Raw genomic sequence first — 23,355 nt, 5'->3', positions numbered from 1 at the left:
CAGAAGTAAGGTAATCCGTACAATTACAGGTCTTACACCTTTGATTCTCTCACCGTCACAACTCACTGGACTGTCTTCATTTCAGCATCTCAATGTGTGAAGAAGAATTTAGGAGTAGAATCATTTATTTCCAATACTACGCTGCCTCCAAGAGGTAGGTTTTATATCGGATGCAAAAGGCAGACACATTGAGGATATTCTCTTATCGATACTGCTCCCAAAGAACGATACTGATTTTATCACAAAGTTTATTTAATTGGCAGTTTCATAACAAATGCTGAGTTTCCACGTTGAAAGAAACAGCTTACATATTTCAAATGACAAACACAAAGAAAATAAACACTATTGACAACCTGTTGGACATTTCTATTACAGTTTTAGTTACAACATTAAACACCATATTTACAAAGAAAGAAACAATAAGAACTCTCTGGTTGTGCATCTTCAAAGCAACAGTTGAACAAAAGGCTGGAAACGTTTTCTCTCTCTTTCTATTGCTCTCTTTAACAGTAGAGTGGTTAAAAGGCAAGGTCATTGTCATCCAGAGAATCTCTCTGTCTCACATGATCAGTCACACACACACACACACACACACACACACACACACACACACACACACACACACACACACACACACACACACACACACACACACACACACACACACACACACACACACACACACACACACACACACACACACACACACACCATTGCTCAGTGGGGGAGCCCTGCTCACATCCGTACACCCTTTAAAGATGACATACTGTAGGCCTCGACTTAAAGCCTTTTACTGTACAGCTGGTAAATGATCTGTATGCATTGTGTCGCTCACTACTGTACAGTCAGGATGCCAACCGTCACCCTGTAATATAACTAAACACATCATTGGCAATAATGCACATAAAAGAGATCATGTATGAGGCAGATTAAAAGGTAAAACATTCAATTCCGTTTGAAAAACAACAACATTAAAAGAATGTATATATAGGTGTATTTGTGCTGCACATGTGGCCAGCACTTGAGACACCATCGCTGTGAAGAGATAAATAAAAGTATGAGATCAAAGTTCCAGTAAGTCCACGTAGGAATCCGTTAAAAAAAGGTGCTTAAAGTCTTCAGTTGTACAGCTGCACGATGATCAGGAGGTTTTCCAGTTAAAGATTCAGTTCAGAAATCAACTCAAACGACGTGTGTGAGGATAAGTGGAAAGACAGCAATGGCGTACATTATAATACCTATCTATTAACCCTTAGATGCACGAGTGACTGGACCCTACACTCTTCCATAAGTGGGTCAAAAAGGACTCATAATATGTGTTTTTATGCCATTTTTGTCATTTTGGTTAAGAAAAATCACTTTTATAATATTTAGTATTATATTTTGGTTCACACTAGAAATATTTAATATTTAATTTTTCACTATTTAGAATTTTAGATTTTTTTTGACATTTTGAACATATCGATGCAAAGATCTCCGCTATTCTCAGACCCTCACAGTATTCCAGTCCCTTTTCAAAACTCATCTCTTCTCCTCTTGTCTACTCATAGCCCACCCCCCATCAATCCATGCCGGTTGATCAAGTTTGATAGTCCTATACCCCCCACCTAACCTATTCCTGACAGCAACAGGTGATAATAATCAAAGGTTCCCATAGGATGCCATAGAAAATGCACGCTGGTCATTTTTGACCCACTTATGGAAGCTTGGGGTAGAAATACAAAAACTACAATTTCTTAAAATGTAATTACAAAGATACTTCAAGAAAACCACCTCATCTAAGGGTTAATAACATTTGTGTATGTCAAGTCTATATAAGTCAAATGTCTATATACGCATTAACAATCTAGTCATCAATATGGCTTGTTTTGACTAAGTTTTAAAGAATCTAGGTGTCTAACATGTTCATTTTTGGCTTAATATTGATGCTTGATTCCCAATGGCGTGTTCTTTCATTACTTCCCTTTGACCTGAGCTCCTCTCATCCATCTTGTTTAATTTTCTGTTCCAATCGAACACGGTCTCATTTCAGGGACAATGCCATTTATTTTCATAACTTCCTCCTGGCTTGTGTGTATCTAATGCAGGGGTGTCAAACTCAAGGCCCGGGGGCCAAATCCGGCCCGCGACTTCATTTTCTGTGGCCCCACAAGAGCGTGCAAAGAATATATTATGTTTGTTATACGGTTACATGGCGATTTACAGAAGCACGTTGCCCATAAACTACATGTCCCACAATGCATCTCAAATTTGACTTTTTTCTCAGATTTGACTTTTTTTTCAAAATGTCACTTTTTATTTTGCTTTTCTTTTTAAATCATTTTGTGACGTTCTCACTGAAGAGATTTGCAATTATTTGCCCCAGACTTCTGCTTTCAGACCGAGTTAATTATGAAGTTATTACCCTATCTGATAATAATCCAATGCAGAGGCAATCATGTAATATAATACATTATTTTATATATATTAAATATTTATATATGTAGTTTTATATAGTCTTAAAGTTACAACCGGCCCTTTGAGTGCAACCATAATGCGAATGTGGCCCGAGATGAAAATGAGTTTGACACCCCTGATCTAATGCATTGTGTTCTGTTTTTAGATTAAATCCAATTTACTCGATATTCATTTAGTGCATTATAAATAATTGGATCGGTTTGTAAATGTTAAAGGTTGCTTTGGGTTTCTTTTCTTTTCTGTTCCAACATAAACAGCTGAGTTATTATAAAGCTCCATGTGATCACTTTGGCTGATAAGGCAAGTTGTGTCTTTAAAAGGAAAAGTGCATTGACTCAACGGCCCCAAGGCATACATACAAACACACACACAAAATCACAAAAATACTCACCCAGTCATTATAAAATACCTTCTCTCCACATGGAATCAGTAAACATATTTGCCATTGTTAAATAAATTAAAGGTTCAGCAGTTCACATTCATCAGCTGGTTGTGTGTGTATCTGTGTGCAAGTTCTGGGTAGTTAAGTTGTGTAGTTCACATTGGTCATTGTTGTCCCGTGGCTTTTTTGAGAAGCTCCAGGTCTTTGCGTGTTTGAGCCGCAGGGGGGGTGCAGCCGTGAGCCTCCAGACCCAGAGGCAGGTATCTCTCCTGCAGACCCAGGACCTCGTCGCCCTGCCCGGCCTGCAGCCAGACCCACGGAGGGGGCGGAGAACCCCCCTGGAACCCCCAAAGAGCCAGACTCTCTGTGGTGGGAGGTAGCAATAAAGATGTATGAGTAAGACAGACTTTGCCTTAAAGGTCACCTATTATGCAAAATCCACTTGTTCATGTCTCTTCTACATAACCATGTGTGAGATTCTGAAAGTCTCAGGAAAAAAGATTCCCTCTCTTTTTGTCCTGATCCATTTCTATAAAAACCTGTCTGAAAATGAGCTGATCAGATTTTGACCACTTTATGATGTCATAACGATTTTGTAGCTTTTTAGCCAATCACCAACCAAGGTAACCCCCCCCCCCCACCTTATCACCTGAATCTCCTCCTAGAGCACCATTGTGTTCTTTCTAACCAAATCTCTCTCAGAGGGGCGTGGGGAGGGGCTCCTTATTTTCATCTAAAGTAACAGACAGAGAATCAGCACTTTTGAAACAGGGCTGAAACAGAGGGGATTATGGGTAATGCTGCAATGATCTGTTTGGTGTTTGGAGCCAATCAGAGACATGTTTTGTATATATCTGAGAGCTATAATATGTTGATGAAAAACAGTATAATAGGGGACCTTTAAGAAAAAGTGATGACAAATGAATGATTGTATACTGTAAGTGTGTCACTAACCTTTACTGTGCAGATCAGCAGCTTTGGCCATTCCAAAGGAGACCAGATGTGGTGCCACACTAACGAGGCCTTCTGGTTGACCTCGTGTCGCCATAAGTACGATAGACCTGGCAAGAATGCGCATAAAAAACGACTTCATGAAGACATACTTTATTATAACCCTAGGGGAAATTCAGCTTTCACTCTCTTGTAATACAGTAGTGTTCATACACTTTTTCACCAATGATTTTCAATGACTTCTCCAGGACCTTTACCTAATTTTCCATGACCAAAAAAAGTACTCTTTCTCAGCGGTACCACTGAAAATGGTTTATTTTAACATGGAACAGGAAAATAAGGTCTGCATATGAAACATGTTGTGTCTATCTAAAACAAATCAAATAGGCTTACTAGCTCCTACAGGCTAAAGCCACTAAAATCTCTCAGCAGCAAAATACCTCGTCAGTTAAATGCCATTTTACGTTTCATTACTATACGATACAGTATTTATTATCATTATAGTATTACTATTTCGGGGATTAGATAACATATAAATTATATTTGATGAAACTTTAGTTACATTTCCATGACTTTTCCAAAACTTTGGGAAATATATTGTTTTCCATAATTTTTCCAGGGCCTGGAATTAGCATTTTGAATTTCCATGACTTTTCCAGGTTTTTAATGACCGTAAGAACCCTGAGTACTACACATGCATAAACACACGCATTAATGCAAAGGTGTTTTTTTTATCTTGGTCTTAGTGGGGACTTGAACGAGTGACCAACTGGTTCCCAAGCCAGACGGACTGAGTTACTGCCTGCCCTGTATACTGGACTGTTGTATTGAACTAAATAGAACAAGATGTCTCAAAGTGTGGTACTGCTGCATGTCCTTTTCAAAAAATGCAAATGCAGTAGTGTGAGCACCTATTTCCCCTGGCTCACCTCTTTGGTATTCCAGTTTTTAGGTACTGTTCCATCTTGGCGTCCATCTTTGCAAATGAGGTTTTCTTGGTGACTTTCCCCGAGCAGGCGTCCACTGAGACCAGGAAATATCCAGGCTGAGAGAAGGGCATCGTGACCTCATTCACCTGACAGGAGATCGATGTTAAATGAACCCTGACTCAAAACATCAGAAGTAGATAATGTGATCATATGTTGTGTTTCGATAAGTAATTCTTACAGTGATATAGGAGCTGTTATCTCCTTTCTGCTGCTCTTTGCTGCTGAGAGACTTGACTTGTGTCTGGAGGTAGAAGGTCCATGGCTCACTGGAAAACACAAGCTGAGGCAGAGACACACTGGTCAGCAATGATGGCTTGAGAGATTAAAGTAAATTATCGTCAATGTTTTAACTTGTTTATTGGGTTTTTTCAACAGCATACGGTCATTCTATCAGAGCATGTATGAAAAGTAGGTAAACAAATCTTCACTTTATAGAACAATAGGTAGAGTAACAATGTAAATACTGCGTAACACCATGGCAAACAAAACCCCACACAGACAGAGGAAAAACAGACATACAAAAACATTATAATAATAGCTAAATAAATAAAGCAACTCATACCTTTTTAGCACCGCAGCCTTTACAGGGTTGTGTATTGAGAGACGGCATAGGCACCACTACTGAGGGGGTCTTGGAGTACTTGGGGTAGGCTTTGGCTGTGCAGTTACAGGTCTGTTTGGAGGACGTGGTGGCCATGACCTTCACTCTTTCGCAGCCTTTTGATGAACAGTAGCTGTGACCTTCACGACCGTGCCGAGCCCGAAGGAAGAACCACAACAAGCTGGGCGTGATGGAAGGAGAACGGGAGGAAATGGCCACAGTTAAAAACACTTTATGAAATGAGAGAAACAGAGATGAAAGAAGTTTCAGACAGCTCTTCCCGAAAGTCAACATAGACCTTTTTGAACCCACTGCAATAGAGAGGATTGGAATTTGTTTTATGTTCTCACCCAACAGTTCGGTCAAAGTAGTACTTCCTCTCCATCGGCCTGCTCTCCAGCTCTGCTAAGGATGACACGGTGCCGTAGTCTGTGAGGTCATCGAAGGTGTTGCTCTGCCTGTCGTTGATGTCGGCCATAATCTGAAACGTGGTGTCTGATGGGTAACAGAGTCCCACCAACGCCCAGTCATCTCTAAATAGGAGGAAGAGAAAAAGACAGTCATTACATCTGAGAGGCGTTCTCCAAAAAACATATAGAAATAGTAGAAGATGTTAGGACAGCCTGGTTTGTGAATACGTTTTAAAAGCTTTGCATAGTTCTAATGGGATCGAAACAAAAATGTATTAAACACTAATTTAATCGTTGTCGTTTCATTGCTTTCTCAGGAAACAATATCCTAATTTACCCGTTGAAGATATTACAGCAAGTCATATCTTTTCCAGAGATGGCCATCCTTAGCTTGTAAATGTTTTTGAATTCTGTATTTTCTCTCTCAAAACAGAAACACACCTCTTGGCTTGTTCTGTTTGTAGTTGCTTTAGTTGTGTGTAATTATACTATATATATTTTTTTAAAGATGGATCCCTGTATATATCTAACGCACATGTGTCAAACTCAAGGCCCGGGGGCCAAATCAGGCCCTTGGTGGATTTAATTTCAGCCCGCAGGATCATTTCTAATTACTATTAGATCTGGCCCGCCGGTATATTGCACGCACACCTTCACTCCATCCTGAGGGTCTCCTCAGCTCAGAGCCTGAGCCCAAACATTGATGACCTTGCACCCAAGATGAGATGCCAAGTATCTGCTTGAGCTAGCATCACAGAGCAGCACACTGAGTTTAATGGATGTTTCCTTCTGCACTTTCTTTCTTGAGACAACAGGGAGTGTTTGTTTTGTTCTTTGAGGGAAATAGTTTTGTTGAAGCTGTTGTTGGCCTGTGGAGAAATTTAATCATAAGAAATGACTCTGGAAAAGCTGCAGATAGAGCCATAAGAAATGTGATTATTTAATGTTTAATGTTTTTATAGGCAATCATTTAAGCTTTGTTAGTTCCAGGTTTAATATGTGCAATAAGTTCAGTTTAATATGTTTTGCAATAAACATTGAACCAGTCCGGCCCTCGACTAGTACCCATTTTCTTATTTTGGCCCACTTTGTATTTGAGTTTGACACCCCTGCTCTAACGGATGATACTTGTACAACTGTCATATAATACATTACATTGCATTTAGCTGACGCTTTTATCCAAAGCGACTTACAATAAGTGCATTCGACCAGGAAGACACAACCTTGAAGAAAACAGAATCATATAAGTACATCAGGTTTCATAGAGCCAAACATTTCAAGTGCTACTCAACTGGCTTTAGGTAAGCCAGTCCTTTATTAGTATATAAGTGCTTTCAGGCCCTGTGGGCCATCTAAGCTAATTTACAGATGGCCCTGAGCCCAATAGAGATTGCCCTGAAAAATGCGTGCGGACGAAATGGCACGAAGGGTTTGGGGGGCCTCCCCCTAGAAAATGTAGATTTGTGCAGGTCTTAGATGCTGTCTGGTGCATTCTCTAGACTGAATTATAAGATGAACCACCACAATATTATATTGTACAATTTCAATTTTATTCTTCATTTCACTTTTCACGTTTGTTTGTTCTTGTTTGTGTGTGCTCGCTTGCATGCCCTGCATAGCTATAAGAAACACTTAAGTTGTTGGTCAAGACACTTTACATCTGATGAAGGCAAATGCCTTCATCAGATGTAAAAAAGTAGAAAACATTACATTCAGTTATTAATGCCAAAACAAACATTATTTACACTAGTATGAACCCTGTTAAAAATGTTTGTAATGTTATCTACTGTAAGTTGGTCGAACGAATGCCTCCTCATCCGGAAGCTGACCGAGCAGCAGTCGAGAGGAGCCGAGCGCATCCGCGAAGCACACAAAATGGCGACGTCATAGTTCCCATTAGCCGGCAAATCTAAATCTCTTCGGTCAAAATGTCCGGTCAAAATTATTTCCCTTTAGCGCAATACCGCTTCAGTTGCGCCACTTATGTGACAGACAAGAAGAGTCAATTCTAATGTCTAACACTTAATGTGGAGAAAGAGATGTCCTGTATGGGTTGATTGTGCGTTGATCTGTTGGTAATGCCTCGGGGTTCCGGTGGGCATGTAAACAAATGCATAATGCTGCGCTATACTTTGTGACCTCACCCAGTTGCATAGCCACACTTATTGTGTAGGTGTCTTTTAATAAGTGTTAGAAATTAAAATCAATGTTTTGATGGCATAATGTACCTTAAATGTACCTTTAGTTTAAATGCTGTTTTATACTGAAAAACCAGAAGTTCTTGTGCACAACCAGTTAGACTTTTATTCTGAAAATCCTTCACCTCCGGTTAGCATTTAGCATGAGGCTAATATACCATTTCCTATAGAGGTGAATTTAGCAGCGATATGATATGATGTTGCACACCGAAACCTACTGATTTCAACACTACAACTATAGACGTCGAGATATTATTATTGTTGGATATTAAATGAAGGTACAGTTTATTTGAGTACGTTATCGTTTACAGATGTGGGTAGCATGTCACAACATTCGGAGCGACCGGAAATCGAATTGCTGTGAAGGATTTCCTGTATTTTTTGGAGTGTTGATTACAGCGTTTGGAATGTGTTGAATGGAAAGTCATGAAAGAGTTAAGGAGGAGAAAAGGAGTGTTTAGATATATATTGAATGTACAATGTCTGTATACTGTGATATATGTAACAACGGACATTAAATAGTCGGAGAGCCGGCCCCCAGGGAGGAGCCTGCAGAAGCTATATAACAGCAGCACCTGGGCGGTTCGGCCTCTTTTCTCTGCTAGCGAGGGCCAGAGGCAGCTGCTTTTCTGTCGGACAATATCCTGTTTGTGACTTTACCGCGCCTTTTTTATTAATTAAAGTACCAATTTGAAAACATCTCAGAGACTCCATTTAGTCTCCTTTTTAAGCTTCTCTTTCCTGGACGCGAGAATAACCATCACAGTTAACATAAGCAGGTAGTCATATCATTAGCTAGAACTAGCTGGATCTGATCGATATGGACATAAACGCGAGTGAAGTCTAATCTGACGGGAGAGAGAGATCAGCTGAGCAGGCTCTGCATGATCACCTGCAGCGGTGAGGGGACAAAACACACACTTCAGGTTAGAATATCACACGTAGCTATTTTAATGACCTCTCAAACTACCTGAACTAGTTATAGATATGTTTAGTTTTACTGTCGGGTCACTCATTACTGGATCCGCGAGCTGCATGATACTGGCATAATAGATTGCCCGATCGGGCAACCAGCAGGTGAGGCTTCATTGCCCGAGCTAAATACTCGATGGCCCCGGGCCATCGGGCAGTCGTTAATGTCGAGCCCTGGCTTTGTTAATAATTATATCGCTCGAAGTGGAGTCGAAAGAGATAATAATACATCAGTGCTTCTCAAACTTTTTCCAGTCATGTACCCCCTTTGAAACATTTTCTCAGCCAAGTACCCCCTGACCGACCTCGAACATTTTTGATCGAAAAACCCTATACAAATAATTCCAATATAGTGATGTTCCCTCAGTGTGTGATTTATTTACTCCTTCATGCATGCATTACAACAAACTAAGGATATTTTCATTTTACATTTGACATGTTTATATGAGGTGGTTCTAGGAATATTTTATATAAAATTGTGTTTTCTATTTAACTTATTGTACTAAGATTATTTTTGTAATCATGCATGGTATTTTTTAAATTAACTTTTTTTTGTTTTAAAAAAAATCTCACGTACCCTCTGCAGTACCCCAACGTACCCCTAGGGGTCCGCGTACCGTACCCCCATTTGAGAATCACTGTAATACATATATGTATATAATATGTAAACTATTTGACTCCAAATAAAGATTTAAAGAAAAAAGAAAGGCCATGTAAAGTATTTAAAGTATTAAGGTGTTACATCCAAAGAAAGAAAAAAATACATAATGCAGAAATCCCCTGACTTGCAGCAGGCGTGTCGTCCACGCACTGAAGCTTTACTCACTTGTCGAAGTTGATGAGCGACAGCACCACCTCTCTGGGTGCAGGTCCGCTCCAGTGCAGGCTGTAGCTCTTGCTCATCATCAGGATGGGCTGGTACTGCTGAGACAGCGCCCCCTGGCTGTTGATCCCCCTCAGAACCAGAGGGGCAGCTGGGTATTCATCTCTGCTGATGGATAGGATCAGGTTAGGGGATCCCTGGGTCTGGATGTACACCTGGGAGAGGAAGAGGAGGAAAGGTCAGTGTCCTATCTAATAGTATTCACATCAATTATTCATTCATATTAAAACTTTATACATATTTCGTCCTTTACATGTTATGAATCATTTAAGTAGGTCTTAGGTGACCTATCTCTCCACGTGTTGCAGCTCATGAATTTCCATCAAAGTCAGGAAGTGTGAACATTTAACATGAGGGAGGACAGAGGGATAATAATGAGGTACACCATGCTGTACCTGAGAGTAGCGTCCGCTGCAGATCACTCCGCTCCACTGAGGCACGTTCACACAGCCAGGATGTTGGATCAGGTAATTGTCTGCTCGGCCGGCGTAGGTGTCGGTGTAGCCCGTCACGGAGCCGTCCACGTCGTGAAAGATGGAGTTTTTGTCCCCGTCCAGGTCGTTCTCTTCAAACCACTGCCCCGGGCGGCCGAAGAACGTCTGCAGACCCACCTGAGGGTGATATTCACAAAGAGTGTTATAACCGCAACTATATTTCTTTTAACACTAGGCATCCATTTTGTAAGGAGGAGTTTAACAATGACAATATGGATTAGTTAAACATTTAAATTAGATGAATTGCAAAAGGGGATTAAGAAGCTGTCCTTTAACTTCATTTGGAAGGAAATGCTGATTGCACAATGTAATGGCTACAGAAAATGACACCACCAGTGTTAAGACAAGATAAGATAGGATGGACCTTTATTAATCCCTGTGAGGAAATTCATTAATTCAGTTTATAGTGGTTCCCTCTAAGCCCTCATTATCCAACGCTGTCTGCTACTGAGTATGATCTACTTTGAGGCTCGATTTAAGGTGGTTGAAAGAAAATGCCTTTTTTTAAATTAGAGTAGTGTTGCTAATTTACCAGATGAAGTTACACTCATTTGCATGTTGGCAACGTCATTCTGCATGATTTGCATAAAGCTTACAGGTTGTGTCAGTTACAACAAGGGAACGTCTGCTTGTGCAGGAAGCAATTCATCTTGAATTCCAATTTAATATTTAAAAATGTTTCTTGTCCAATGCTTTTATCTTTCACTTAAAGGTGGGGTAGGTAATTCACTTCAGAAACACTTTTTGTTATATTCCATGGGATGCTCTTAACATCCCGATAGCAATGAATACATTAAATGCTTTGACAATAAATACATTAAAAAAATTCATCTGTGGAAGCCGTGGCGCTGTAAAAAGCACGACCAATCATCTGAGCCGGCCCGGCTAAAGTAACTGGATGGCCTACCTGCCTGTCAGCCTTCCATCTGTGCACAAACTTATCTCTGCCCTCATTGGTCATGTGTGCGTTCGTGTGTGTTGGAGGAGGGGCTCTGTGAGGAAGTCTAAAGGAAGGGGCAGATTTATTTCGGCTGCGTACTTTCAAATTCTAGCGCACTCGAGCTGGTTTCTCCGTTCTTACCTACCCTACCTTTAACAAAAGTGAGTGCACTTTCTTTACCACCACAAGATGGCACCAGAGATTTACAATTGTTCCTCCACATGCCCTTATTTTCTCCTTTCTTCTGTCTAATGCTTTCAACAACTGCCAACTCAACGACTCTCATCTGATTTAATCAATATGAGAGGACGGTTACACGGGTGAAGGATAACAGGAGCAAACAGCTCAAGAGGAAACAGTCAAACCCAGTGTAGCAAAAGGATTGACACATAAAGCAAGGTAGAAAATATACAAACAGTGTTCACAACTACTGTATTCCCAACAACAGAAACAAACACAACAAAGTGATAAACAGAGACAAAGGTACAAAGTGCTAACCTGTCACATGGGAGTAGATACTTTAAAATGTCACATGACCCCAAGTTATATGGTCATATCGAATAGCTGGGAGTGAAACCTACACATTACATTACATGTTGTTAGACGCTTTTATCCAAAGCGACTAACATACTCAACACTGTGGACAATCCCCACAGGAGCAATTTGGGGTGAAGTGTCCCAGGGACACAACGACATGCTGACTGCAGTGGGGTTTGAACCTGTGACCCCCTGATTCAACACCAACGCACAACCCACTGCGCCACACACCTCCTACACCAATCACTGCCTGTAAAGAGCTATTCCAAGCTCATTAAAGGAAGATCACAACTGAAACATAACTTGGCTAAAGTATTGTAAATATTATGTATGTAGGTGAAAGGTTGGACAGCTCTGTGTTGACTCAGTGTTACGATGCATCACACTGCATTTGTCTATGTGATTCTAATATGAAATCAGTAACTGTATAGTGTGCCTGGATGTCAAAAATAGACGGTTGCTCACAGTGGGGTGGAAGCTGAGCTGGGACAGATTGTTTCGTGGGGTGAGCTGCCAGGTGTTCTTCAGGTTGAATCCCACTGCGCTGGTATAACGCTCCGGTGTGGGGATGTATCCACGAAATGTACTGTGGGTAAGTCGCACCGGACCATCGTAGATCTGGAAACCTCGGATTGGGAATGTCCTACAGTGGAGAGGGAGATGGAGAGGGAGTTATCCACGATTAGGCAAGCCAAATGACAGATAAAGTCATATTGAAATTGACAGGTTTGTCATAGATTGGCTTAAACCCAAAACTTGAAAAGGAGTTAATAAAAAACATGACTCAATAGGGAGCAGGACATCAGCTGCCTCAGACATGACGTGCTTCATAATTCTTGGACATATGGGCTGTGAGACAATTTCACAATTCCAAAGGTTCCCCCCACAATGACTCCTTATTTTTTCCCATCAAAAGTTGAGGGGTCTAAGCACAAAGGGTGTGGTATGCTTTACACATTGTAAAAGCCCCCTGTGGCACATGTGTAATATTGGGCTATATAAATAAAATGTGATTGATTTATTGAACATTAGTAAAGTATAAATGATGGTCAATGAAGATGTAATTGTATCTTGTGTTTAAAGGAACTATAAGAACAAACTAAGCAATAAGTCTTAGAGAATCATAGTTAAAAGAACTATGCGAAATAGTGTCAATAATAGCAACAATCTTATATATATGGAAAATGTTAGGAGGGTTAAGTCAGGACGTATGCTCTTGGGATATAATTATAACAAAGAATTTACAAATGTTTTCCTATCTCTATTTTTTGAGTCATCACTTTCCGCCAGACAAGGATCTAAGTCTTATGTAATTGCTATTAATGAAACCTTGGAACTAAAATTAAAGGATCAAATTATCCATTTATTTTTATGGAAATATCTTCTCACTGGCAAGAAGAAGAAAAAAGAGTGTCAGCAGTTTTGGCAGTAACCACGGTGACCACAGACAGCCCGACTGAGCCAGATGTCACTGTGCGGTCAGGGAGCCTGTAAAATGGCTGTAAAGTTGTACACAGTGGTGACAGCGGCGGTCACAACCTGACAGAAAGCTGGGTTCTTGAGACTAAAATGGGCAGCTATTTGCAAGTCTCTCCTCTGCTATAACGATCTCTGTAATGACAGAGAAAGGCAGAGAGAAGAGAGCCCGAGGGGATGTAAAGTCTAAAAGATCTGGCCTCATTAGAGCCGTCCACTTAGTCCAACATGGTATTACAGCCTGGAGAGACTCTATAAACCTCAGAATGGAAATCCTATCCAAAGGGTTGTCCTTAGGGCAACATCCGTCTGGTTTACCCATCGATGGGATCGCTAATAGAAAGATCGGTACCACTTTACAATAAGACTACCCGTATAAAGGGTTTACAAATAGTTTGTAATTCATTTATTAATTAGGTTGTGAACACTTTATAAATCATTAATAAGCTTTTATAAGACATGAGATAAACAGGGCGACTGTGACCGGTTGCTTGCTAAATAGTGAGCCCACATTTATCTGTACTGCTAAGCCTTATATTGGCTACCTAGCTAACTTCATCTTGTTCATCAGCCAGCATCCTTGGTATCTGTTGTTCACTCAGTTGATTCTCGCTAAGTAGCCAATATAAGGCTTAGCCATCTTGCCCAAATAGTGAGCCTGTGTTGACGTATAGAACTGGTTTATAAATGGTTCTTAAGGATTAATAAAGTGTTTATAACCTAATTCATAACCTAATTATAAACCCTTTATGAATCCTTTATAAGGGTAGTCTTATTGTAAAGTGGTACCGAAAGATCTTCACAGGCTCCTAAATGTAAAGAAAGGAACATCATTTAGTTAAAGCTAATTATGATAAAGATCTTACTGCTCGTAAGTGATCGGATGCCACAATGACTAATCCCTTTCTTAGAAAACCACACAAGTGTTGCCACTACCGTTTTCAGAAACTGTCTAAATGATCACTAGAGGGAAGTCAGTCCAAACAGAACTTCCTTTCACAAGTCCAGCTCCGTGTTAAAGCAGCTGCAGCAGCCTCCGCTGTCCATCTGTCCAACTACCTGCTGGTTCTGCTGGCTCGCTCGTCCTTGTTTGTTTTTCCCAGCATATTTGTGCATTGCCAACTCCTCCAAAAGCAACCCCTGCAATTCCTGAGGAAACTCAGATTCATTTGGGTTTTCCCTTAATTCCTCACATATATCATTCCTTCCTTGTTACTACCCCTTGTATCCTCCCTGCCCGTTTCTCAATAAGTAAAGCTGCTGCAGAGCAACTATTTCAAGTGTACTACGTCATCGAGTGGCGCCGAAGGACTGTTTAAATGCATGTTAAATGCCCAGCATTCTGCGCCACTCTATGACGTAGTATACTTGAAATAGTTGCTCTGCAGCAAGTTTACTCGCGATTGAGAAACGGCCACTGCTCCCTGCTGTTCGCTCCCTCTCACCTGTTTCTAGGCAGTGTCCTCATCTTTGCATCAACCCCTCCTAAGCCCCAGTATTTATTCTGTCCTCCGTTGGTTCCTCTGTTTCGACTTTCACCCACAAACAAGGACCGTGTCACTTCCTGGCTGGAGCCTTCATCCTTAGGGTAGCTGCCATCACTGGAGGAAAACAAGGAGATCAGGGCATGTAGAAATAAATAACAAATCATCTCCAACATATATGTTAACATTGGACAATACAGAAAAAAACTGCATTTCTTCTTAATTATTAAGGAAATAAATGTATGTGACAAAGTGGCTGTTCTTAGCTCATTATTGATACATATTTGGCAAGTTCTTCTGGCAAGGAGAAGTGAAAGCATGAATAAAAGGAGCAGAGGGATGTAGAAGTACACACCTGGCAAAAGCCAATCCCACTCCATTGTCTGCAAATCTGTCAAGGGAAAGGCAAAATAAGTGCATGGTCAAATAGTGAATCCCAGGTTAGTCAGCACTATGAGGAAAAGAGCCATTCATTACTGTGGGGGAAACTTCTGAAGCAATGGGGAGTCAGGACTCAGAGAGACATGAGGAGAGCTGGAGCTTTGATGGCAAACACTGACGGTTTATCTGGAGCTTCGGCCGGAGAATTCACACGACATGTCACGGGCCACGGTTTGACCACAGGATAGAGATGCCACAATCAATTCTGAAGAGCCCTCCTGTAGCTCGAGGTCTTAACTAGTTCAGAGTGTAATAATCAACATTCTTCAATAGATAGACTAAACAGCTGAGGACACTGAATCACAGTTGTTGTCGCTTATGGCTCGGGGTCATCTACACCCAGAGAAGGATGTGTTCCAGGTGTCCCACAACAATAACTATCTCTAGCAACATCAACAAAATGCGAGGGCAGCCCCTCCTTATGGGAGATAACGGCTGCTCAAGGTTGGTCAGCTGCGTCAGAGGGCGAAGGAGGACATGCAGGACAAATGATTCCCCAACAATTACAAGCTGTGAACCGTGTCTTCACAGAAACGTGTAGTGGGATTATCACATGGTATTGTCATCATGGTCAGAATCAGAAACAGGTTTTACCAGGTAGGTTTACACGTACGAGGGATTTGACTTGGTGTCGTGGTGCATCTCAGTCCTCAGTTCTTTTGAAAACATGACATTCATCTGTCTTACCCAGAGTCCTGGATGACGATGTCCCCTCCCCGTATCCACGCTCCTAAATCGTTGTTCTTGTAGGAGATCAGAGTGTCAATCACTGCTGCAACCCGGGGGCGGTTAGGGTCAGCATCCTGGTGCGGTCGGAATCTGACAAACACAAGTGAACACATGCATTTCTATCATTCTCCTTCTGACTTTAGTTGTTACTGTTAACACAGTGTCAAACATTATTGCCCCCAACTTATTCTGCACACTCTTCAAGGCACAAGACAACACAAACAAAAGATGGCTTGAACTAATTCACTTCTTCTCTCTGTGTGACCAATAGCCCGGATAATCATAATGTCATCCTACAATAAATCTGCGCAGAAATGATTTATAACTAGGCTTATTGTCTAACTGTTAAACTCTAGAGGCTTCACTGCGTATTGCCTCCCACAATGCATGCTAATGTGATGTGGTATTGTGTTGCAAACAAAACCATGGTGTCATTAAGTACAAAAAAGGGTTAATCCCCCTCTGGAGCATCAATGTGGCTGGAAAAGTGTATGACTATCCTCCCATTAGATTACGAAATATCTTGTGTACAAACTAAAAGGGGATTTGTAGTCTTTTAGAAAATCCTATTTTATTTAGCCTAATGGTGCAGCGAAAATAGTCTCAGAACTTTTCTTCAAAGTGAGCTTTTATGCTACCTTGAATATCCACACATCTTATAACAATGTAGCTGCTAGTTTTTGGAATACCTTGTCATGGAACAAAGTGTTAAATCAGAAAGAATGTTTTTAGGAAACTATCAATACCCAATCCCTCTCTCTTTCTGTCTCTGAAGGATTTATGCTTGGTACACAAATGTAACATTAAAAATCCTCCCCCTCGTACCTGTGCACACATGCACAGAGCGTGGCCAGCGGTCTCAGCGGACACGTACGTTTTTTTCCGTCTAGTTGAGGGTAGTATTTGGGTAGGGAGAGTGGAAACTCTATCTGTGAAGCCTTGTTTTCTCTGTCAACACAAGCCTTCCACCAAAATGCAGAAACAGAGCGTAAAGCCATCTAACTTTCCCAGTCAATGGCCGTATCCCCAAAGATATTCACCAGGGGGCTATAAATAACTGAATTCAAACCTTTATTGACAGTGGCATTAAAGAAACACATTAGTAAACCACAAATACCATCATATTTGCATAGTGTAACTTTACACCAGCACATAATCACCCATTATAGTCCCCCTGATAGCGCACAGTTTACACTTTGTTTAACAACATGTACAGTAAAGTGTACTGTATATTGTACTAGTGAGTTGTAGGTCACTAACCAATAACTAGCAACTAATTCATTGAGATGTCAAAAACCATAAGAAAATAGTAATTATTATCTTTTCACATAAATCACGTCTTCAAAATGTAAATGCTTTTGCACACACATACACACCTGGCACTGTTATCTAGACACAGGTATTCCCGGGGGTCCGCAGCGCTGGCATTGCTGGTCTTCACTCCTTTATCGATGAACAGCCCTGCCTAGAAAAATGTGAGTATGATTACATTTTATCGCCAGATGTTCCATAAAATTACAGAAAGAGATCCAAGATGGGCCACAGATCTATTCCTGCTAAACTCACATAAACAAGACGACTAGTGTACTTCAGTGTGGGACCTGAGGCAATAAAAAACGTACTACATTTAAATCCTGGGCCCACAGAGTCATGCAGTAAAGCAGCCTGCGGACAGAAACGGTGGTAATCCTCGGAGCAATTTGTAAGAAAACGTACTGTATGTTTACACAGCCCGGAACATATGGTTTATTTTTGTATGTTTAGAAAATGAATTGTAAAATGCATTCTAAGAAAAAAGTTGTAAGTCTGTGTCTCAGGTATGTGGAAACCTGGAGTTGATCCTGTGAGAGAGGCTTCTGTGGTCACACTGAACAAAGAGCGTACAGTTCACCTGCCCGACTTCTGTCCTTACACAACAGAGCACTATTGTAGAGGGCTGTGTGTGTGTGTGTGTGTGTGTGTGTGTGTGTGTGTGTGTGTGTGTGTGTGGTGTGTTGTGTGTGGTGTGTGTGTGTGTGTGTGTGTGTGTGTGTGTGTGTGTGTGTGTGTGTGTGCTGAAGCAGAAGACGTTTGGCACCTTGTGTATACAGTAGAAAAAGCACACACTGACTTGAGGCGACATAGAAAATGAAAGGCTAAAAGATAAGCTACAGTGGTGATTAGGGATGTAACGATACCAAAAACTCACGGTACGATAATATCGCGATAACAAGTCCACGGTACGGTATTTATCGCGATATTGAATAATAAAGAAAAAGGAAAACAAATTAAAAATAAATTCGGAAACTGTTTCTTTATTACATAATAAATCTGATTTGTACAGCATTTTAGTAGGATAGCAGCATTTTAGTAGGATAGCAGCATTTTAGTAGGATAGCAGCATTTTAGTAGGATAGCAGCATTTTAGTAGGATAGCAGCATTTTAGTAGGATAGCAGCATTTTAGTAGGATAGCAGCATTTTAGTAGGATAGCAGCATTTTAGTAGGATAGCAGCATTTTAGTAGGATAGCAGCATTTTAAAGGGTCAAAAACAAAGTGACAGTAACAGACTGGAACAAGAAAACCAGTGTTTGTGTACCTATAGTACTACCAAACAAAGTAGGCATTTTCTTTGTGACACTGCATCTCACAAATAAACATTTAATAATCAGACCCTGCAATAAAATAAATCAAGTTTCACTTTAGTTTTTCAAGTAACTCAACTCAAACTCACTAGTCACTCACTCAGACAGGTTTTTAGGAATATGAGAATGTCCACATTTCCAGGTATTTATAAGCTGGGATGTTTGGGCATTTACAATATCCCCTGCTCTGGAAAAAACTCTCTCGCTTGGTACTGATGTTGCTGGGACAGCAGTGGTCGCGTTAACCGAATATTTTATTTATCAATGACGGAAAAATCTGAAAGCAGTCTGTCATTTTGACAGATTAGAACAAACTCGGAACAGCGCCAACGTTTCCCCGCAGCGAGGCTCTGGTGTTATGCCGCGTTATGCATGCCCTCCAAAAGGAAATGATATAGTTTCCAAACCGTACTTTGCGGTACAGATCAACACATGTCTGGGAGGTTTTGCTTTACGCTGTGTGCGCTCCCGCGAGGTGCATGCACACACGGCATAACACCGCCCCCTCGGGTCTGAACAGTTCAGACCCGACGGGTAATAAGGGATTATGACGGATATTTTACGATCCTGTCTGTCAAAATGACGGACAGCGAAAAAGTCTAACCCCACCTCAGTGGGACGGAGAGATATGCTTTGGCCATGGGTGACAGCAGTGGGTCAAACTGTGCATTGTCTCTCCACCACTTCAAAAACAATACAGTTGTTGCCAAGAAGGTGAGGCTTATTGACAGAGATATAAATATACTGTTGGTACTTGTCAATGTCTCTAGGTGTGTAAATGTAGCCCTGTAAATACGATGTCCTTTTGTGTTCTGTTGTTTTATGTTCATGTTGTAACCTACTTGCTGCCATGTTGGACAGGTCTCCCTTGAAAAAGAGATCGATGATCTCAATGGGACCATCTGGTTAAATAAAGGTTTAAAACAAAAAAAGTGTTTTAAAAAATAAATAATAATAATAATAATTAATTTAAAAAAAAATCCCGGTAGATGTTGTCAGTCTCATTGGGACGTTTATTTACCGCGATATTCGGTATATCGTTACATCCCTAGTGGTGGTACCTTAAAGTTGGAGTGTACGCGGTTGTTGTAAAAAATCCCCAGGGGTGTGAGCTCTGCCTTGGTCTCTGGTACCAGCCCATGAGAGTCTCCGGTGGAAGAGCTGTGGAACACGAACCATATGCCAGCATCCTGCAACAGGAAGGGAGAGATGAGGTGGAAGATCACGTTCCTGGCACGCCTGGGCAGCAGCAGCAAGAATTTCATTATTCAGGTTTATGAACATATCATCTGAAGGTTGAGGGTCCATGCTAAACCATTACGCAGAACAAGGCAGGATGTCATATTACATGCTCCACACAGAGGGTAAGTCAGGTGTAAGAGTTCATATGAGCTCCATAGTTCATCGAAGTTTACGCTTTAATAGATTTAGACTGAAAATCCCAACCCCTACAGCCCTCCTCAGTGAACCTCCTGGATGATTGTGCTAAAATGAAAAATAGACTAGATAAGGGATCTACTACTTTTATCTTGTCTTACGATGTTATTGCATCCTTCCTATCAGAAACTAAAAGCCCGTTAAATCCTATTTATTGATGGATCAATGTGTTACGAGCATGAACATCTTTCATTTTGTAAAGATCAGGAACACCAAAGCCAGTGCTTCACTTCATTTAATTTACATTATAAATTAATAGGGGGCTCTACTCGTTGACTACTCGTTTTTTATGAATCACTTATACATAGTTGAAGATGTTGCCTTACGTAACTCTGATGTTATTACCTGAGAACCAGCAGCTGCGTTGCTGATGAGATTGTTGTTGGGGTTGGCGATCCAGAATGTGGAAACTGCCCTGAAAAACACCCCCACCACACAGAGACAAAGACAGAGACATAAACACACACAAGCAGAACAGATATTAAACAAGACAGAGACTGTGACTAATAAGCAGAAGACAGAGATCAAAGAAACCTGTGATAATCCACCTCTCCCTGGGCTCCACACACACACACACACACACACACACACACACACACACACAACACACACACACACACACACACCACACACACACACACACACACACACACACACACACACACACACACACACACACACACACACACACACACACACACACACACACACACACACACACACACACTACACACACACACACACACACACACACACACACACACACACACACACACACACACACACACACCACACACACACACACACACACACACACACACACACACACACACACACACACACACACACACACACACACACACACACACACACACACACACACACACACACACGGAATAAAAACATCCCATGTGGAGCAGAGGTTGTTATTTCATGGATAATACGCGCCTGCAATATCTCTCTCACATACCAATACTAACTGAGTATCTATTTCACAGGGCCATGGACCTTCTGTCTTCTCTCAGAGTGTGTGTGCTATCACCAGATTTCCCACACGGACACTTGACATAGAGTCAAAGCCTTTAATGTCAGTGAAGAAGCTGGTGGCAGGAATCATTTGTGTTGTTTTTCTCCTGTTAGTCAGTGGGTTTAAAGATAAGGCATACGCTCACTTATTTCCTTCCCTAAATATCTTGCTACTTTACAGTCAAGATGTTGGCTTATTCTCAGCTGTCAGTGATCCTACTACCGGTATTATCTGTCATTATTACAATTACCCTCAGTCTCATTGCTTAACAAGACCCCAGGGTCTTTGCAATGCAGCTGCTGCTGATTGACAGTAAGGCACTTTTGTATTAATGGTTGGTGAGAAAGAGCCTCTTTCTAGAACAATACAAATGGACATCCATGTGTTTATGATGGTGGTTCAGAAAGTCTGCACCACCAAGAATAGGAATGCAAAATAAAAACAACACTGTAAAATGTAAACGATGATTTTGAGATGATCGTTTTAAGTGTGTACTTACGTCGTATTCAATTCATTGTGATGGGTGTACAGCACATACACTGGTAATCATTGATTGCTACAGCCAATGATCTAACTTTACAGTATCATAAAGTAAGGAATCCCAAGATGTTGTCCAGGACTTGCGGTGGTTGTGTTGCTATTTAAAGACATGCTTTATGATGTTTCAGAAAGCATGTCTTTTATCAGTTTGCTCATATCTCCAACCAGAGATGCACAAATTCCTTATCCTTATATCTTACTTGCACTCTGTGCTGGGTGAGGGGGTGTAGCCCTTGTAGACTTTGTCCTTGATGCTGGTGCACATGGTCTCGTTGCGGTCGGTGGGCAGTAGAGTCCCGGGGCGGGTCAGCAGGCCCAGGTTGTGGAAGAAGGTGTTACGCTGCTCGATCCCATCCTCCAGGAAGAAACAGTGACCCAGGGTGTCATAGCCCACAGTGTCCTTCACCTGCAGGAAAGGAATAAGACCAAAGGATATTTAAAAGTGAGAAAGAACCAAAGGAGGATTTTAAGAGTAGAGTTCTTGAATGAGGCTACAATTCTATATCCCATTGATGAGAGAGGTTCCCTATCCAAACAGGGAGGTAGCATACACCAAATTGAAGTATGCATAACATCTTGGTAAACACAAGAGGGCAAACACATTTGAGTCCATCTTGTATTCGTCAACGGCCCACAGGACAAATACAGAACAGGCTCCGTGAATACTTCAAATTCCTCAAATATTTTCCTATAAGGAACGTATTTTTGTGTTGTCCCACAGAGAAGACAAGCAATAAAGAAATGTTCACATGGTCACTGTGCCAGAAGGGAAACAGGAAGAACAGCAGTCAAACAATGTTATCCCAAACTTTGTACAATTCCATTTCCTTGATGCACACAGGAAGATTGCTTTCAATACTGTGGCTTCAAGGACAGAAAGTGAACCAGTCCCTGTTTGACGTCAAAGGGGGGACAAACACTCACACCTAAAGAAGCAATGGTTTTGCAGTTGACAGATATATGTGTGTTTCATAATTTCACTTAACCCTCCGGTATCACTGTGGACGTTTTTGTCCATATGGGTCATTTTTCACTTTTCATTTTGCAATAGCTTTGGTTGTGTTGGTGCAAATGGCCTGATTTTTGTAACAAGGCTATTTTCTCGATCTATTTTGGAATTCCAATTTACATTTTTCAAATCGGTCTTTAATTCACTGTGTAACTAATCGACTACGCTTATCTAGACAAAAATGTCCACTGCAAAAGACTTTGATAAAAACATGATATTAAAAGATTTTCACTACTTTTTTGGATTCAATTTTTAAAGCAACTTCAGCGCTAATCAAAAATACCACATATTTAATCATTTGTCAGAAAAAAAAGTTTCAGTATTATAGAGAGGCGAAGTCCCTCCCTTTCCGGGGGGGCTCCATGGGACCTTATTTCGGAGAAATTATGTATTGAAGTCAATGGGGAGAGAAAGATTATCTTTTGATCCCGTTTGAATTGTGCCACGAAATACACATATGATGTTTGTCGATTTAAAAGATAACTTTGCAAGTCAAAAAAATACAAATGTGTTAAACTGTGAAGTAACACTTTGTTTTGTGTGAAACCGCTCAATGAACTACATCTCCCGTCTCGCACCACACACCAAGACGGCCGTCACGTTGAAACATTTCACTTCTTTCTTTCAGAATGAGGCGAAAAGTATTAAAAGAGGAGAAAATCACTACAAGTCTGAGCACGTTGAGAGCTGTGCATACACACAAGGGGAGTTAGTCGGTTCGTAAGAGCCAGCATGCGGAACTGGGATTCTGGTATTTGTAGTCTTTCTAGTTA

At 41.0% G+C, this 23,355-nt stretch overlaps 1 protein-coding gene across 4 annotated transcripts in view; it reads right to left on the bottom strand.

The window, feature by feature from the left end:
- Window positions 1-234: 234 nt before the first annotated feature.
- The window catches only part of cemip2 (cell migration inducing hyaluronidase 2), a 43,516-nt gene continuing 20,395 nt past the window's right edge, over window positions 235-23,355 (bottom strand). For all 4 annotated transcript variants that reach the window (XM_034238349.1, XM_034238351.1, XM_034238350.1 and 1 more), the window contains exons 9-24: window positions 21,774-21,979; window positions 20,352-20,421; window positions 19,631-19,759; window positions 17,321-17,409; window positions 15,903-16,034; window positions 15,130-15,165; window positions 14,736-14,891; window positions 12,280-12,457; window positions 10,239-10,454; window positions 9,787-9,998; window positions 5,731-5,913; window positions 5,342-5,561; window positions 4,958-5,059; window positions 4,720-4,865; window positions 3,794-3,900; window positions 235-3,203 (exon numbers count right to left, since the gene is read on the bottom strand). In XM_034238349.1, coding sequence (XP_034094240.1) covers window positions 3,004-3,203; window positions 3,794-3,900; window positions 4,720-4,865; window positions 4,958-5,059; window positions 5,342-5,561; window positions 5,731-5,913; window positions 9,787-9,998; window positions 10,239-10,454; window positions 12,280-12,457; window positions 14,736-14,891; window positions 15,130-15,165; window positions 15,903-16,034; window positions 17,321-17,409; window positions 19,631-19,759; window positions 20,352-20,421; window positions 21,774-21,979 — 2,382 coding nt within the window. In that variant the 3' untranslated portion in view covers window positions 235-3,003. The remainder of the gene's footprint in view (window positions 3,204-3,793; window positions 3,901-4,719; window positions 4,866-4,957; window positions 5,060-5,341; window positions 5,562-5,730; window positions 5,914-9,786; window positions 9,999-10,238; window positions 10,455-12,279; window positions 12,458-14,735; window positions 14,892-15,129; window positions 15,166-15,902; window positions 16,035-17,320; window positions 17,410-19,630; window positions 19,760-20,351; window positions 20,422-21,773; window positions 21,980-23,355) is intronic.

Source organism: Gymnodraco acuticeps, unplaced genomic scaffold (genome assembly GCF_902827175.1).
Source record: "Gymnodraco acuticeps unplaced genomic scaffold, fGymAcu1.1, whole genome shotgun sequence".
Classification (NCBI taxonomy): domain Eukaryota; kingdom Metazoa; phylum Chordata; class Actinopteri; order Perciformes; family Bathydraconidae; genus Gymnodraco; species Gymnodraco acuticeps.
Note: the sequence above shows the minus strand (reverse complement) of the source record. Positions and strands in the feature narration are given on the sequence as shown.